Source organism: Thalassophryne amazonica, chromosome 1, assembly GCF_902500255.1.
Source record: "Thalassophryne amazonica chromosome 1, fThaAma1.1, whole genome shotgun sequence".
NCBI classification, from domain to species: Eukaryota; Metazoa; Chordata; class Actinopteri; order Batrachoidiformes; family Batrachoididae; genus Thalassophryne; species Thalassophryne amazonica.
Window position 1 is genome coordinate 118,975,844 of NC_047103.1, and position 16,462 is coordinate 118,992,305.

The 16,462-nt window shown below is 41.2% G+C and overlaps 1 protein-coding gene across 1 annotated transcript; it reads left to right on the forward strand.

Annotated features, from left to right (window-relative positions):
- The first annotated feature begins 2,165 nt into the window (after window positions 1-2,165).
- Window positions 2,166-14,858, forward strand: urp2 (urotensin II-related peptide). The gene is made up of 5 exons (XM_034181525.1): window positions 2,166-2,238; window positions 6,907-7,260; window positions 8,370-8,404; window positions 12,389-12,542; window positions 14,614-14,858. Exons 1-5 carry the CDS (start codon window positions 2,169-2,171, stop codon window positions 14,643-14,645), a joined length of 645 nt encoding a protein of 214 aa, XP_034037416.1. The 5' UTR covers window positions 2,166-2,168; the 3' UTR covers window positions 14,646-14,858.
- The last annotated feature ends 1,604 nt before the right edge of the window (window positions 14,859-16,462 follow it).

The window sequence follows — 16,462 nt, forward strand, 5'->3', positions numbered from 1 at the left end:
ACTATCACAGATTTAGACTTGTTTGTGAACAATATTTGAGGGAAATGGTGATATTGTGTATGTGGAAAAAAGTTTTAGATCTTTGAGTTCATCTCATACAAAATGGGAGCAAAACCAAAAGTGTTGCGTTTATATTTTTGTTGAGTAGCTCTCCAAGATGAAGCCCATAATGTTTGATAGTACTGAACAGGTGCACTTAGGAAAATGCAAACCACTGACCTAAGGTGACGTCTGGTTGACTTTGGCACATCAGCTTTGACATTTGGCCATGTAGCATGTTTCTGTGGGCATGAGCCAATGCCCCAGTGGTTGTAGAAGGTCAAGAGGATGCTAAAATTTCACCTGGCTGTGTCACAAAGATGGTTACTTTAGTGATATGGGGTTGGACTGGTTGTCTGCCAGAGAGGTTGCCAACCAGATCCCATGGCAATTCTGTGGTGATGTGGATGTGGGGAAGCACAGCTCAGCACATACTTCCAAACTTGATTTGTGGAAACTGATTTTGAAAGGTTTTACCCAAGGTGTATGTTATATGTGACCTTTTGTAGGGCCGCTGACGACCCAACGTCTGACACTTGCCTTTATTAATAACAAAGTTTACTTATGGACAAGAAAGATGAGCAGATAAACACAAGGAAAGGTGAGTCACACAGGAAGACAAACTGGAGATTTTTTAGACAAGAGAAGATGAATGAGAACCCTACAACAGCTTTGCACACACACACACACACACACACACACACACACACACAGTGCGTGTGTCAAAGCTGTGTGCAGAAAGAAGGGAGTAATGAATTAGTAGATGTTGTTAAGCTGAATTCTCTTTGCCTAGCAACTGACCAATACATACACACACACACACACACTTACAGTGCCTCATATCATTCATGATTATTCTGTATCGCTCAGTTCTTCTCTTCACAAATTCATTCACACAACATGAATGTCATCATGCCACTTCAAGGAATGCGGTAAACAACTGCTAACATTTTGTGGCGTTATTTGTCTATGGTTATTGGTGTTGTGGCGTCATGTTGCCATTCTGTCAACTTCTGGTCTGAAGGATTAAACCAGTGCTCCAAAGAAAATACAAAGACCTCTTGGTCTTTTGTCACTCGAGCACAAACACTTTGCCTTTCAGCGTCCTTTGATGTGCATCCCATAGTTCAACCGAGTTCGCGCTGACCTCAAGATTGTCTGCATGTCTTTGGGTACACGCGTTTGTGCCGTCATTTTCTGTGTTTGAATGTCGTATTTGCGAGCTTTGTGTGTACGTGTCAGCAGTCAGTGTGGCTCCAGGCTCTCATGCGTCAGAGGGCCTTTCTCTCTCAGTGGCCCCTGAGCAAACATATTAAGAAGTACCTTATCACTGCTTATACAGCAAGGACCGCACACACTTATACACACTACATTCACAAAAAAAGATTGCTTTGACTCCAAGCATACAAATCCCACCGCCAATCTCCCCAAATGTCACAGATCCATCGCGGAGGAAGAGGCAGGGCTGGAGAACATTTCTGACCTTCCATTGGTCAACGCTGAGCTACCAGTCACACACAGTCATATATATATAAAGGCAACGGTCCTTCAGGAAGAGAAACTTCGGGACGGAGCTGAATCACGTTTGACAAGCCTTCTTCAAGAGGCGCATCAAGGGGAAATGAATGGATATGAAAGACAACAAAGGTTTTATATTAGAAAAGCTATTTAACTGAGAAGGTGTGTAGGTAAATTAGACAAATACCAAAAATATTGGTTGAATATTTAACATAAAAAACATCTTGGCCAACTGAGCCTGACGACAATTCTGAAGGAATTGCAGGTTTTCTGAATCAAAATTATTGCATTAGTGAACACTTTAGTGCAAAGACAACAAAAAAGACTCTTTGAGGTATCGACAAAACCTTATTCAGAGTTTCTACTTCTCAAAGCTATAATGTAGTTAGAGAGAGCAACGTAAAAATATTCCCTAACATATGAAAGATCTTGATAATTGTCTGGATCAGTGAAAAGCCTACAGATAACAGCTTTAAAAAAAGAAACACATTTGAAGAAATTAGAAGAGTTGTAAGAACAGGACTTAGACACACAGAACAGAACGTCGAGCTACATTAGGTGTTTAGGTGTGCGCTTAACAAACCAGAATGTATAAAAGAGCCGGGCGAGCGATGACAATGAAGACCATCATTATCCTGGTGATTCTTGGGAGCAAAGTGGAGGCAGCAGTCACTGAGAGAGGTAAGAGGCTAAATGAGAAGACATTCTGCTAACCTTTTAAGAAAAATACAATGTAGTCTGTGCATAGCTGGTATTATCTAGTCTGAGAGAATCTGATGCTGTTTAAACTGACAACTGGTGCTGAAGCTGTACCTTCACTTTGGTAGTGCCTCAACCAGTAAGTCAGAGTATGACCAATACCCCTCAACAATAAATATATCTCCTTGAATTCATTCGGATGAATGAGCGCTTAATTGAAATGATTTGAAAACCTACTTGATGGTACGATACACCACTTTGATGGACATCATTTAGGTTGTTTAATGGGAATGAGGCTTGTGATGATGTCAAGAAGGTTGACTGGTGGGATAAGGAGTTGAGCTATTATTTAGACCTGGGTTTGAGTCACACTGACTGCATACTGCATCTGCATCAGTCAATCCAGCTGTAAATGGGTAATGGCCTCAACTGGAGCAATAAACACAATGGGCTGGTCTATCACCTGTTTCACGCTATGGAATCTGAAGATAAGCACCAGCACAACTGGGTGTCAGGGCCAACATAGGACTTCCTTCTTCATCCCATGATGATGGGATGTTTTTATGAATATCAGAGTAACTGATTCAACTGTAAAAGCAAACTGTGCAGTCACTTCACAGTTATTGCTTTCACCACTTGTCTTTCGTTTTTGTCTGTCTTCATGTTGTTTTGGTGGTCGGTCCCTCCTGATAGAAGTTGTCAGTCGGCTTTGAGTAGGATCTTGTAGGGTGATCAGGAAGGGCGGATGGGGGTCACACATGCACACCACATTCACTCACGCACTACATACCTTATGTCCTGCAAGAATAAATTGCATATATGTGTGTATTAATGTTCATAAATGGTTCTGCCAGTGTGGCATTTACCATTACTATATATGCAGACAAGGGGGAAAAAAAAGCAAACTGTGTTGGTGAAAAGGTTAGAGATGTGTGGTCTTATGACAAGATGATTGATAAAAGGTCCAGATGACACCAACAGTGAGAATATGTGAGAATATGAGAAAGTATTAGAATTTAGCACCTTGTTTTCATCATAGACAGACATCATTTCTGTTACATGCTTTACAAATGACAGAAATAATTAAAATAACACTTTTACAAATTTCAGTTCACTCTGGGCATTTTCAGGGAAAAAAAATCTAAGAAAGACTGTTTAGCATCATTTTCATTTCGGTCATCAGATGAGGAGTGATGAGTGCTAAAGCTTGAATCATTACAAGCTGATAAACTTTGTTTTGAGCAAATAATGAATATACATTCAACAGAAATATAAATGTAACACTTGTTCATGTTTTCACTCCTTTTTTATTAGTTGAAGTGAAAGATCTAAGACATCCTCTAAACACAAAGGAGATTTCTTAACCTCAAATTTTGTTTGCAAGCTCAGTTAAATCTGAATTAGCCATCATTTGACTTTTACCAAGATAATCCATCCACCCAACAGGCGTGGCATATCAAAAGATGCTGATTAAATAGTGTGATTATTGCACAGGCATGTATTGGACTGGTCACAATAAAAGGTCCCCCAAAAATGTGTAGATCTTGAAAGAAGAACTTTATTAAACACAGAACTATGCATTTTTGCTAGTGGAGAGGTTGCTGGGGGAAGGGGAGTTATTATCTGGTGTGACCACAATGTGTGATGCAAATGCAATGACATTTTCACAAGTCAGTGAAAGATCTCAGTCATCAAGGTCAACAATATCTAAATCTGACAGCATAAGGTGACACAGCACCTCACCCACAACTTCGCTGGCACCAGTTTTTGGAACAGAAAAAAAAAAATAGGTTTTGATAAATCAGTATGCAAGAATGTCATGTTCATATTAAACATATTATAGTGTCGTGTTTGACATTCTCATCAAGAGGCATATCAAATCATCATCCCATGAAATGGGGGCAAGGTTTCTGCTCTGACCAATGTCCTGGTTCAACTATGATTTACTTTGAGTGGCTGTACCAAGCCCCAACCTCCAGTGGTGAAAAATGAAGCCATTGCAAAATTGCCAAAACTTGCAGACAGTTCCATGAATGACCACTTGAGGCTTTATGCAAAAATCGAGACCCCCATGTTAAAATCCCCAATTTGACTGCAGAAATATACATGTTTACTGCATGGAACAAAAATGGTTTTAGTCAACTATATCATTGGAGTGGGGGGGGGGGGGGTCACTTTAAAATTCAATTTCTTTAATATATTTTAAGCCATGAAGTTATGAATAATTAGGGTCATGATCGTTTTAACTGACCGCTGTGCACCAGTGAGATGAGTCCAGACTCCTGGGTCCTGCTAACAGTGGCTGCTAGCTGCTCTCAGCTCCATTGAATCTGTCATTTCTAATCATTTTATCACAAGTATCTCAGATGATATAGCTTGCTGTGCTATTAACTGTACCATCTTACCATCCAAGAGGTCTGTGCCCCAGTATTTCCACTGATGTGAAATTTAACTTTTCTTGAATTTATGTATTCACATTCTTAACACCATTAGCACTGTTAGCAGCCATCTACAAACCCCTGGCAATAATTATGGAATCACCGGCCTCGGAGGATGTTCATTCAGTTGTTTAATTTTGTAGAAAAAAAAGCAGATCACAGGACATGACACAAAACTAAAGTCATTTCAATGGCAACTTTCTGGCTTTAAGAAACACTATAAGAAATCAGGAAAAAAAATTGTGGCAGTCAGTAACGGTTACTTTTTTAGACCAAGCAGAGGGAAAAAAATATGGACTCACTCAATTCTGAGGAATAAATTATGGAATCACCCTGTAAATTTTCATCCCCAAAACTAACACCTGCATCAAATCAGATCTGCTCATTAGTCTGCATCTAAAAGGAGTGATCACATCTTGGAGAGCTGTGCACCAAGTGGACTGACATGAATCATGGCTCCAACACGAGAGATGTCAATTGAAACAAAGGAGAGGATTATCAAACTCTTAAAAGAGGGTAAATCATCACGCAATGTTGCAAAAAGATGTTGGTTGTTCACAGTCAGCTGTGTCTAAACTCTGGACCAAATACAAACAACATGGGAAGGTTGTTAAAGGCAAACATACTGGTAGACCAAGGAAGACATCTAAGCATCAAGACAGAAAACTTAAAGCAGTATGTCTCAAAAATCGAAAATGCACAACAAAACAAATGAGGAATGAATGGGAGGAAACTGGAGTCAACGTCTGTGACCGAAATGTAAGAAACCGCCTAAAGGAAATGGGATTTACATATAGAAAAGCTAAACGAAAGCCATCATTAACACCTAAACAGAAAAAAACAAGGTTACAATGGGCTAAGGAAAAGCAATCGTGGACTGTGGATGACTGGATGAAAGTCATATTCAGTGATGAATCTCGAATCTGCATTGGGCAAGGTGATGATGCTGGAACCTTTGTTTGGTGCCGTTCCAATGAGATTTATAAAGATGACTGCCTGAAGAGAACATGTAAATTTCCACAGTCATTGATGATATGGGGCTGCATGTCAGGTAAAGGCAGTGGGGAGATGGCTGTCATTACATCATCAATAAATGCACAAGTTTATGTTGATATTTTGGACACTTTTCTTATCCCATCAATTGAAAGGATGTTTGGGGATGATGAAATCATTTTTCAAGATGATAATGCATCTTGCCATAGAGCAAAAACTGTGAAAACATTCCTTGCAAAAAGACACATAGCATCAATGTCATGGCCTGCAAATAGTCCGGATCTTAATCCAATTGAAAATCTTTGGTGGAAGTTGAAGAAAATGGTCCATGACAAGGCTCCAACCTGCAAAGCTGATCTGGCAACAGCAATCAGAGAAAGCTGGAGCCAGATTGATGAAGAGTACTGTTTGTCACTCATTAAGTCCATGCCTCAGAGACTGCAAGCTGTTATAAAAGCCAGAGGTGGTGCGACAAAATACTAGTGATGTGTTGGAGCGTTCGTTTGTTTTTCATGATTCCATAATTTTTTCCTCAGAATTGAGTGATTCCATATTTTTTTCCTCTGCTTGGTCTAAAAAAGTAACCGTTACTGACTGCCACAATTTTTTTTTCCTGATATCTTATAGTGTTTCATAAAGCAAGAAAGTTGCCATTTGAAATGACTTTAGTTTTCTGTCATGTCTGTGATCTGCTTTTTTTCTACAAAATTAAACAACTGAATGAACATCCTCTGGGGCCGGTGATTCCATAATTTTTGACAGGGGTTGTATAGTGTGGTGAGACTAGGTGCAGCCACCACTGATAACCCACCACCCAGTCCACCAAACACCACCACCAACGTTAGTCTGTTAGCCTCATTTTGTTTGGTAACTCAGAGATGAGAGCATGTTATGTCTTCATTCATCCCACCCAGGTCCTGCCAGTCTTTCCCACACCACCTTTTTACCCATTCATGGACTGGCTGGGAGTTAGACACAGCTAATATGGTGAGGTTTGGAGCCACCCTATTTGAGCTCCAAAAAAGTTCTTCCGAAAATCTTTGGGTGGCATCACGGAGGGTTTGTCCAGTAGTCTTTGGGTTATACACTTCACCTCACATCTGGAGACAGTGTTGAACTTGACACCCCCTCTCTTGATAACACCCCCTATGTAATGCTCTGTTGAAGGCGTTCTCAAAAATTGTAAATTTCTTAACAGGGTGTGTTTTTCCTCTCTCAGGTTTCAGCTTTATAAGGCTTGCAGATCCTCCTTCCAGCCACTCTCTTACCACTGAAAGATACGAATCACCCAACAAGCTGGCAGTAGCAGAAAAATCATCAACCCTAAACCCAAGGCACTTGAAACATTGGCTTCTGACAATAAAATCAGCCAGAGACAATGAAAAAACCAGAGACAAAACCACTGCAAAGTCTTTAACCACTGGCATCAGGACGAGCACACAGCTGAAGATAAACTCTGAGACTGCTCATCCAGATAAGCGCACCCAGATGCTGAAAATGATCTCAGCATTGGAGGAGTCACACAGGACCTACAACAGCACCCTGAGCACCTGGATCACCATCATGCCACGAGGTAATGCACTAGTAATGTTATGTTGACTCCCTACAGTAGTGTTGAGCTGCTGAAACTCAACTGCACATAAACATGCATTTGCTGCCAGTCTATCACAATTGCTGTGCGTGCCAATTCTCACAAACCCAATTAGCTAATGTTTGGTTCAAGGCCATGGTCTTAGTCTGGATCAGCCTCTCTCACACAAAAGGCGTGTGTGTGACATTTATAGGTGCATGGAGCCGTCGTCACCTAACACACCGCTATCCATCACAAACACGTCACGACTCGCCACAATTGATGAAAACAGATCACAGCAGAGCAGCTCAGTCAGCTGAATCAAAGAAGGGAATATCATGATTCAGGAAGTACAGAGCAGGATATTCCCAGCACTGAGCTCAACCCTGCTTTCAGTTCCACAAACTGATGTGTTTGGTGGACAACAGTTATGACTGCAGCTGGTTCCAGGTATTAATATGAAAATGTGTGCATGCCTTCACACACACACACAGACACACACACACACACACGAGGCTTGGGACTCCGACAAGGGCGGTCACATCTCCTCCACTCTCTCTTATCTCTGTTGTCTGCTTTTAACCTTCAAGTCCCTACTTCACCAGACTGTGAATTCTTCAGATTATATTGGATTCTGGATCTATTGGACTACTATTGGATTAACCATGGAATTGATCAGCTGGTCTATGAACACAATTGACACCATTTTTTCTACAAGAAGGTCAGGACCGGGGGATCCTACCCAGATGGAACGTATCCTGCGGGCTATGTTCTCAACTCCTGGAGTTCCCGGCATGTGGCATGCTTGCCGCCTTTCTCCGTTGAGGACGTCGAGGACATTTCTGACTAGCTGGAATGTAACATGTCAGTTACAATTAAAATAAAGTAACAGTAATTAATATGAAACCGTAAAGGTTATTTCTGTGAATTTGAATTTTGCAACAACCAGTAATCAAATTCTACCTTGATCCAAGAATTTGATCATGTGTTGTACTGTCTGCCAAACATTTTTTCCCCGAGTATCTCAGCCGCTTTTTGGAAGCACTCTCAACATCTTATAGAGGAATGAGAGCCACTAATGTTACAGTATTCAGGTCTGTGTGTCATTTCAGGAAATGGCAGAGGTTCAGGAAGGAAAAATAAAATGGTAAGTTTCAGCCATCTTCTACACCCACTTACTCCAGTTAAGGGTCATGGGGGGCTGGCGCCTATCCCAGCAGTCATGGGGCATGAGGCAGGGTACACCCTGAGCAGGACGCCAGCCTAGACCGACAAACACATTTGCACCCGCATGAACACCTACAGACCATTTAAAGTTTTCACTTCACCAAATCTGCATGTCTTTTGATGTGGGAAGAAACCCGAGCACCGAGAGAGAACCCCTGCAAACACAGGGACAGCATACAGCCAACAAGCTCAACCTCCAAACATAAAGGCCCAGGTGAGAGTCCAACCCACGACCTTCTTGCTATGAGGCAACAGTGCAAACCACTAATCCGCCATGCTGCCCCCTGGTAAGTTTCATTGCTGCCATTCAGAAGGGAACCGCACATTTTTTCAGGGTTTGTTGTGTGATTATGAATCAGAGCTTTGCCAAAAGAGGCCACTTTTATCAAAGTAGAGCTGTAAAATTGTGATGATATTAATTTGCACATGCATTTTTGTTGTTGTTTTTATTCTGTTTGTAGACTGAAAGATGGACTGCCTTTTATCGCAAATACACAGAAATAATGTTCCAGCTCAAGTGCCTCTTATCAGCACTAAACCTACATCTGGAAAATGATGGGAAGAGTTCAGCTTATCAGATAACAGCTTATTAGAGGAGCTAACTTTCCTTTTTAGTCAGTTAGCTTTTCAGCTAACTTTAAAAACCAGACCAATAGAGCTTTCTACACATACCAGGAATTTTGGTAGTTGCCACTTTATATATATATATATATATATATATATATATATATATATACACACACAAAGAATGGACAGGTCTGTAATTTCTATCGTTGGTACACTTCAACTGTGAGAGACCGAATCTAAAAAAGCAATAAAAAAAAATCAAATAATCTCACTGTATGATTTTTAAATAATTAATTTGCATTTTACTGCATGAAATAACTATTTGATCACCTACCAACCAGCAAGAATTCTGTCACAGACCTGTTAAAAAGCGCCACCGCGTTGAAGTCTCACAGGTCATGTTGTGACATGCCCAGCTCTTCCACCATTCGGAAGATTCAGACAGCTTTCGGTGGCTTTTCAGTCGTGTGACTATCTGAGAAATTGTGGAAGAGCTGGGCATGTCACAACATGTCCTGTGAAACTTCAACACAGTGGCGCTTGTGTTCCGCCATCAGCTTCGTGCCCAAGCCATCGGCATGAATTTCGCTGCAACTCTTTTCATGGTCAAATCTTCTGTCACAGTGGAATGTGCCGAAAAAGTGCTGATGTCCACCTCTTCCACAATTTCTCGGATAGTCACACGACGGTCCCACATCACCACAGCATTCACTTTGGAATGATCTGGTCATTTCAGCATGTTGATGGCCGCCCGGAGTGCGGCGCGCTCTCCACCGTCTTTAAACTGGTTGTACCACTCCTTAATCTGTGTGATGCCCATAGCATCGTCACTAAAAGCCGTCTGAATAATCCGAATGGTTTCCACCTGGCTGTCGCCCAGTTTTCTGGCAAAATTGATGCAGGTCGCGCTGCTCCAGTCGTTCCGCCATTTCCTTGCAAAAAAAAAAACGACGAGAGACTCCACCCATCCTCACACAAAGGCTGCTTACAAGCAAATGACGCAACCAACAGGCGTGAAAAAAATCACGCATGCGCACGAAGGATCAAGGTTGGCTCATGCAAGCACACGTGATTCAAATCCATCAGGTTTTTGAAAAAATAAAAAGGTCCGATACTTTTCTAACAGACCTCGCATATATATATATATATATATACACTCAACAAAAATATAAACGCAACACTTTTGGTTTTGCTCCCATTTTGTATGAGATGAACTCAAAGATCTAAAACTTTTTCCACATACACAATATCACCATTCCCTCAAATATTGTTCACAAACCAGTCTAAATCTGTGATAGTGAGCACTTCTCCTTTGCTGAGATAATCCATCCCACCTCACAGGTGTGCCATATCAAGATGCTGATTAGACACCATGATTAGTGCACAGGTGTGCCTTAGACTGCCCACAATAAAAGGCCTCTGAAAGGTGCAGTTTTGTTTTATTGGGGGGATACCAGTCAGTATCTGGTGTGACCACCATTTGCCTCATGCAGTGCAACACATCTCCTTCGCATAGAGTTGATCAGGTTGTCAATTGTGGCCTGTGGAATGTTGGTCCACTCCTCTTCAATGGCTGTGCGAAGTTGCTGGATATTGGCAGGAAGTGGTACACGCTGTCGTATACGCCGGTCCAGAGCATCCAAACATGCTCAATGGGTGACATGTCCGGTGAGTATGCTGGCCATGCAAGAACTGGGACATTTTCAGCTTCCAAGAATTGTGTACAGATCCTTGCAACATGGGGCTGTGCATTATCCTGCTGCAACATGAGGTGATGTTCTTGGATGTATGGCACAACAATGGGCCTCAGGATCTCGTCACTGTATCTCTGTGCATTCAAAATGCCATCAATAAAATGCACCTGTGTTCTTCATCCATAACAGACACCTGCCCATACCATAACCCCACCGCCAACATGGGCCACTCGATCCACAACATTGACATCAGAAACCGCTCACCCACATGACGCCACACATGCTGTCTGCCATCTGCCCTGGACAGTGTGAACCGGGATTCATCTGTGAAGAGAACACCTCTCCACTGTGCCAAACGCCAGCGAATGTGAGCATTTGCCCACTCAAGTCGGTTACGACGACGAACTGGAGTCAGGTCGAGACCCGATGAGGACGACGTGCATGCAGATGAGCTTCCCTGAGACAGTTTCTGACAGTTTGTGCAGAAATTCTTTGGTTATGCAAACCGATTGTTTCAGCAGCTGTCCAAGTGGCTGGTCTCAGACGATCTTGGAGGTGAACATGCTGGATGTGGAGGTCCTGGCTGGTGTGGTTACACGTGGTCTGCGGTTTGTGAGGCTGGTTGGATGTACTGCCAAATTCTCTGAAACACCTTTGGAGACAGCTTATGGTAGAGAAATAACATTCAATACACAAGCAACAGCTCTGGTTGACATTCCTGCTGTTAGCATGCTAACTGCAACGCTCCCTCAAATCTTGCGACATTGTGGCATTGTGCTGTGTGATAAAACTGCACCTTTCAGAGTGGCCTTTTATTATGGGCAGTCTAAGGCACACCTGTGCACTAATCATGGTGTCTAATCAGCATCTTGATATGGCACACCTGTGAGGTGGGATGGATATTCTCAGCAAGGAGAACTGCTCACTATCACAGATTTAGACTGGTTTGTGAACAATATTTGAGGGAAATGGTGATATTGTGTATGTGAAAATGTTTTAGATCTTTGAGTTCATCTCATACAAAATGGGAGCAAAACCAAAAGTGTTGCATTTATATTTTTGTTGAGTGTATATATATATATATATATATATATATATATATATATATATATATATATATACACACATATGCGTATTTATGACTTCAGTGTCATTAAGGGAAGTGAACAAGACCCACAGGTATCTCTAACTAAGAGTTATAAGATTTGGTGTGATTTAAGAACTGTGCATGGTGCAACGTTTGTTTATTGCATAATCAATCACAGGTTTATGGTTAACTGGCCCAAAGAAGGACTTTCATGGAAGAAGGCAAATCAAATCTGAACCTGAATCAAGCCTGAACCTCCTATGTGCCTTCTGGAAACCAGTAGCTGAAATTTAAGAAAACCCTTCTCTGTACAACTCCACCAAGAACCTGTATAACTAGTTTTATGACAAACTGTGGAGATATTTCACTGGAATGGTTGCTGAAATATGATGGTTGAGATGTGCTGTATATCCAAAATTCAATATAAGAATATACAACCAAATGATGGCAACACATGTATTATTGCGCTCTACAAAGGATAGCAAGATTCAGATATTGCAGCATATTTGTTTTCAATAATCATCTTTTCTTCTTTCTGTTCCTGTTGTGACTGAAGTTATCTGCTGCTGCAAGAACTGTGAAAACTACCACCACGCCCCCTGTTGATAGTACAATATCCAGAGCCAGTGCAGATATCATTGTACCCAGCCTGACTGGTCAAAACTTCAGGAAGTCCCTCCCATCGCAGCCCAAGAAGACCAATAAAAGAGGTAAAATTCAATAGTCACTAGGCAACAGCTCAGTTCGTGGTGCTGGTCCTCATAGGGCCATTTGGCTCCTAGTAACAGAGACCTAATTTGAGATAAGTACTTGACCAAGAGACCAGCAAGCAAGGAACACCAGGAATCAAAATACAATACAGAGAGAAAGATTTAATTGCAGTTGAAGCACATTAACAGATATATCTGGAGAGTCTCAAACATAAAACACAGAGTCTTCTGATCTCAGAAACTCAGAGAGCCATCTTAAGGACTCCTCCCTTAGTAAAACAAATCCATAAAACAGACATGGCCTTCAGTTAGTCTGGGACACAATCAGATATTATGTCATGGCCTCAGAGAAACACAACCTGTTTTATCAACACAGGGCAGCAGGCGATGGATGACCCAGACCCAATATGCAGGCATGGGGGAACAATAATTTTTCACCGACAGACACAAAGTGGGGTATTGTTTTATTACTTATGTTCTCTCCCTCACAGTTGAAGGTTGATGGAAAGAATTGCTCAGTCGCTCCTGGTGTTGTATGCCAGATAAGCAGAAAGGTTGTGATGAAACAGCGCTTTAAATAAAAGGTACAGCAGGTATACTGACTGCTGGATCTGTATATGAGGGATGGAAGTAGGGCTGCAGCTATCCATTATTTTAGTAATTGAGTATTTTATCAATTATTCTGGCGATTAATCGAGTAATCGGATGAAAAGTACTTTGCATTTTTAAACATCATCAATAGTCCAGGGCTCTTCCTACGGGCTCTAAATTGGGTAGTGTTGGGTAGTGTTTATTAAAAAAAGAGGTAGCTGACATTTTTCAACAGTGGTAATAAATTATGCAATGTTTCAATAATGAGTTGGAATGGCGTATGAGTCCAGAATGTTTTTATAACCTTAGACCTCAACAGTTTTTAGAAGAACTCAATCATTAAGTTCCTGTTAATTGTGTCATGTTTTTTAATGTTCATTTACTGGCTTAATGTATTTATAAATTAAGGTTTTTGTTATAATCTACACATTATTATTATTATTATTATTATTATTATTATTATTATTATTATTATTATTATTTATTATTTTGTTACTACTTCTATTTTGTCATTTGATTTTTAAATGGACCACAATCGAAATAAGTGTTTTAACATTCTTGTGTCATTCATTTATTTTTTACCATATTTACATTTATATTATGTACCTACATTGTACTTACAAAACAAAATCATGCACGCATGCCTTTAATATATAGATGATTTACCGCTCCCTGCTGGAATGGCATGTGAGTCCAGAATGTAATTATCAATGTCCATTGTTCAGTGTTGTTTGCTAATATCCATAGTTTCTCCAAAAATATTAGTCCTATCAACATTACGTTTTGGCGATGTTCATTCTTGACCCAAAATACTAAATAAATAAACATACCAAACAACAAATGTCAGCTCTCCCCAATGTCTCCGTGATTGAAGCCATACACACGCATGCATGCATACACCCACACAGAGGCCACTAGATTACAATAAGTTTTGATGTTATAGCTACTTGAAATCAAAGTGTTTTTATGCTCACCCTGTATACTGTTGTTTGCCTTTAAGGCACCGGTTTGTTCAGGGGTCACCACAGCAGGGCCAGTAGACATCTGCATTGGGATTCGGCCTGAGTTTTACACTGGATGCCCTTCTGACACAACTCCAGTTTTCCCAGGTCTTCCATCCAAGTACTAATCAGATCTTCCCTACCAAGCTTCTGAGATAGGATCAGGCACACACGAAGCAGACTGGCTGCAACTTAAAGCTGAATTAAAATTAAATATATTGAGTTGGTAGAGAATTGAGTTTGAAAGTTGTGGTTTTTTTTGTTGATGATGTTTTGTCAAGGTGTAGATAAAACTGTGTTTGCAAATCAGAATGTCTGTGTATGGTAAGTAAAGCATGTAAGGGGTTATATTTCTAGTTAGTCTTTCCAGTGAGTCATCATGGACTATATTATCTAAATGGAATGCAACTGGTATTGTGTTATTAGTCCCACTAAGGTCTGATCAGAATATTTGTAACGGAATGTTCTTGTTCTTCCAGTGTGCTTCTGGAAGTACTGCTCCCAGAACTGATCTTTTCCAGCCAGCATTGACTTGGTTCCTTCTTCACATGGCTTTTCCATCATCTCCTGCTCCATATTAAACATCTTTGGATAAGTTAAGACTGTTACACCTCATGTCTTACTGTTGTTTTTGGCTTTCTACTGCAGTATATTCACAAATATACAAATAAAAGTAAGGTCATGCGATTTTGATTTTATTATTGTTATCTCTGTATGCAGTAGTGAAGCAAGGCATCCAGGTGATTGCAGCACCTCATTGTTACCAACTAATTTCTGAACTTATCATCATATGACAACATTCACACCTGATGTTTGATATAATTGTTGGCATCAGGAGAGCAAACATCTTGCCTGTCAGTATCTCATCTTGTTCCTGAGATATGACCATGAATGTAGTTTAGATGATGTCCTCTGATTTTTACCATGACATTTGACCTAAGGTATTTGCATGATGTGTCATGAGAGGACCGTCCAAATAGTTCACTCAAGAAGTTTGATTTTGTTTTCAAGATATTCCTGTAAACATTTGAAGATGACCTCTGATTTGACCTTAACCTTTGATCTCTAATCTTGACATGACCTGTGTTGCCAGGAGCCCTTTAAAGCTAAGAGTGCTTAGCTTTAAAGTTTAAACAATCCTATCCTGATTATCTGTGCTACACAATCTAAAGCATATAGTTCAGTTCCATTTGGGGTCCATCCAAATGCATCTTCCTATTTACAGGGTGTGTAATCTGAGTGCAGAGATCAAAGAAACAGGGTGCTAAGGGATTGTATTTAGCTCATTAGTCTTGGGTGAGTTTTGGTCATAACATGAAATAATCAGTTTGTCATCAGTCATCCCCTTTAAGAGCTGGCACGTGCTGGAACCTGGTGCACTGCGATTTAGGCAGTGGACTCAAGTCACATGTTAAAGGGGAACGCCAACATTTTTCAACCTCTGCTGTATTGTTAAATGTTTTGTGGGTCATCATTTTACTTGGGACAGCAATTAATTGTGCCCAGGGACGGGTAGGCAGTGGATAAAACCCGCTGGACGAATCATATACTCGTATATACAGTGGTCCCTCGCTATATCGCGGTTCACCTTTCACGGCCTCGCAGTTTCGCAGATTTTTATTAATGCAATTTTGCATGCTTCTTCATCTTTTTTTTTTTAACACCGCATTGTGTTCTGCGTCCTCATCAGGCGGGCCGGTCGGCATCACCGCGATTGCTCTCACTGCCTCCGATGCGCTTACCGAGTCTGCGGGCTCGGTAAGCGCCACAGTGGGCCACTCACACCGCACCACTGTCTGCTGTGCGGAGTTGTGGCCAAAATCTGGCAACAGGTCCAGAGACTACACTCGCTGTTTTGATGCAGAGCGCTCCAGCAGCCCACAAGGATAGAATTCTTGCGGAAAAATCCGCAGCGCTGCATGGTCTCGGTAACCGCAGCCGCAGAGCTCCGTGGCCACTGAGAGAGGTTTGTATCTTTTTAATGACTTGGATTCTTTGCACGTCCCGCATCCGTCCCGCAATGGTAACACCGGAGGCAGTGAGCGAAGAAACAGCACGCGCATTGTGTTCTGCGTGTGTCTGTTTATAAGAATCTTCTCGCCCAGAAGAAAAAAGAGCGCCAACAACTACCCATAACTGTGTTCTTCACTCGGAAAAAGACAGCTGCACCGAGGTGACATTCAGTGGAAAAACACGCTGCGGAGCGGCGCCACGATGGAGAGGCGCGGTTAGAGGAACTGTGAAATACTGGTGAGTCAGTATTAATCATTTCTAGTGTCCAACCTCGTAGGTTGATCGTTACAATTGAATTTGTTAGTTCTAAAAGCC

Bases quoted from the DNA above. Each gene is read 5' to 3' on its own strand.
- urp2 (XM_034181525.1), top strand. From the start codon at position 2,169: ATGACAATGAAGACCATCATTATCCTGGTGATTCTTGGGAGCAAAGTG. The intron at 2,239-6,906 runs GTAAGAGGCTAA...TTCCTCTCTCAG, and splicing joins GGCAGCAGTCACTGAGAGAG to GTTTCAGCTTTATAAGGCTT. The intron at 7,261-8,369 runs GTAATGCACTAG...GTGTCATTTCAG, and splicing joins GATCACCATCATGCCACGAG to GAAATGGCAGAGGTTCAGGA.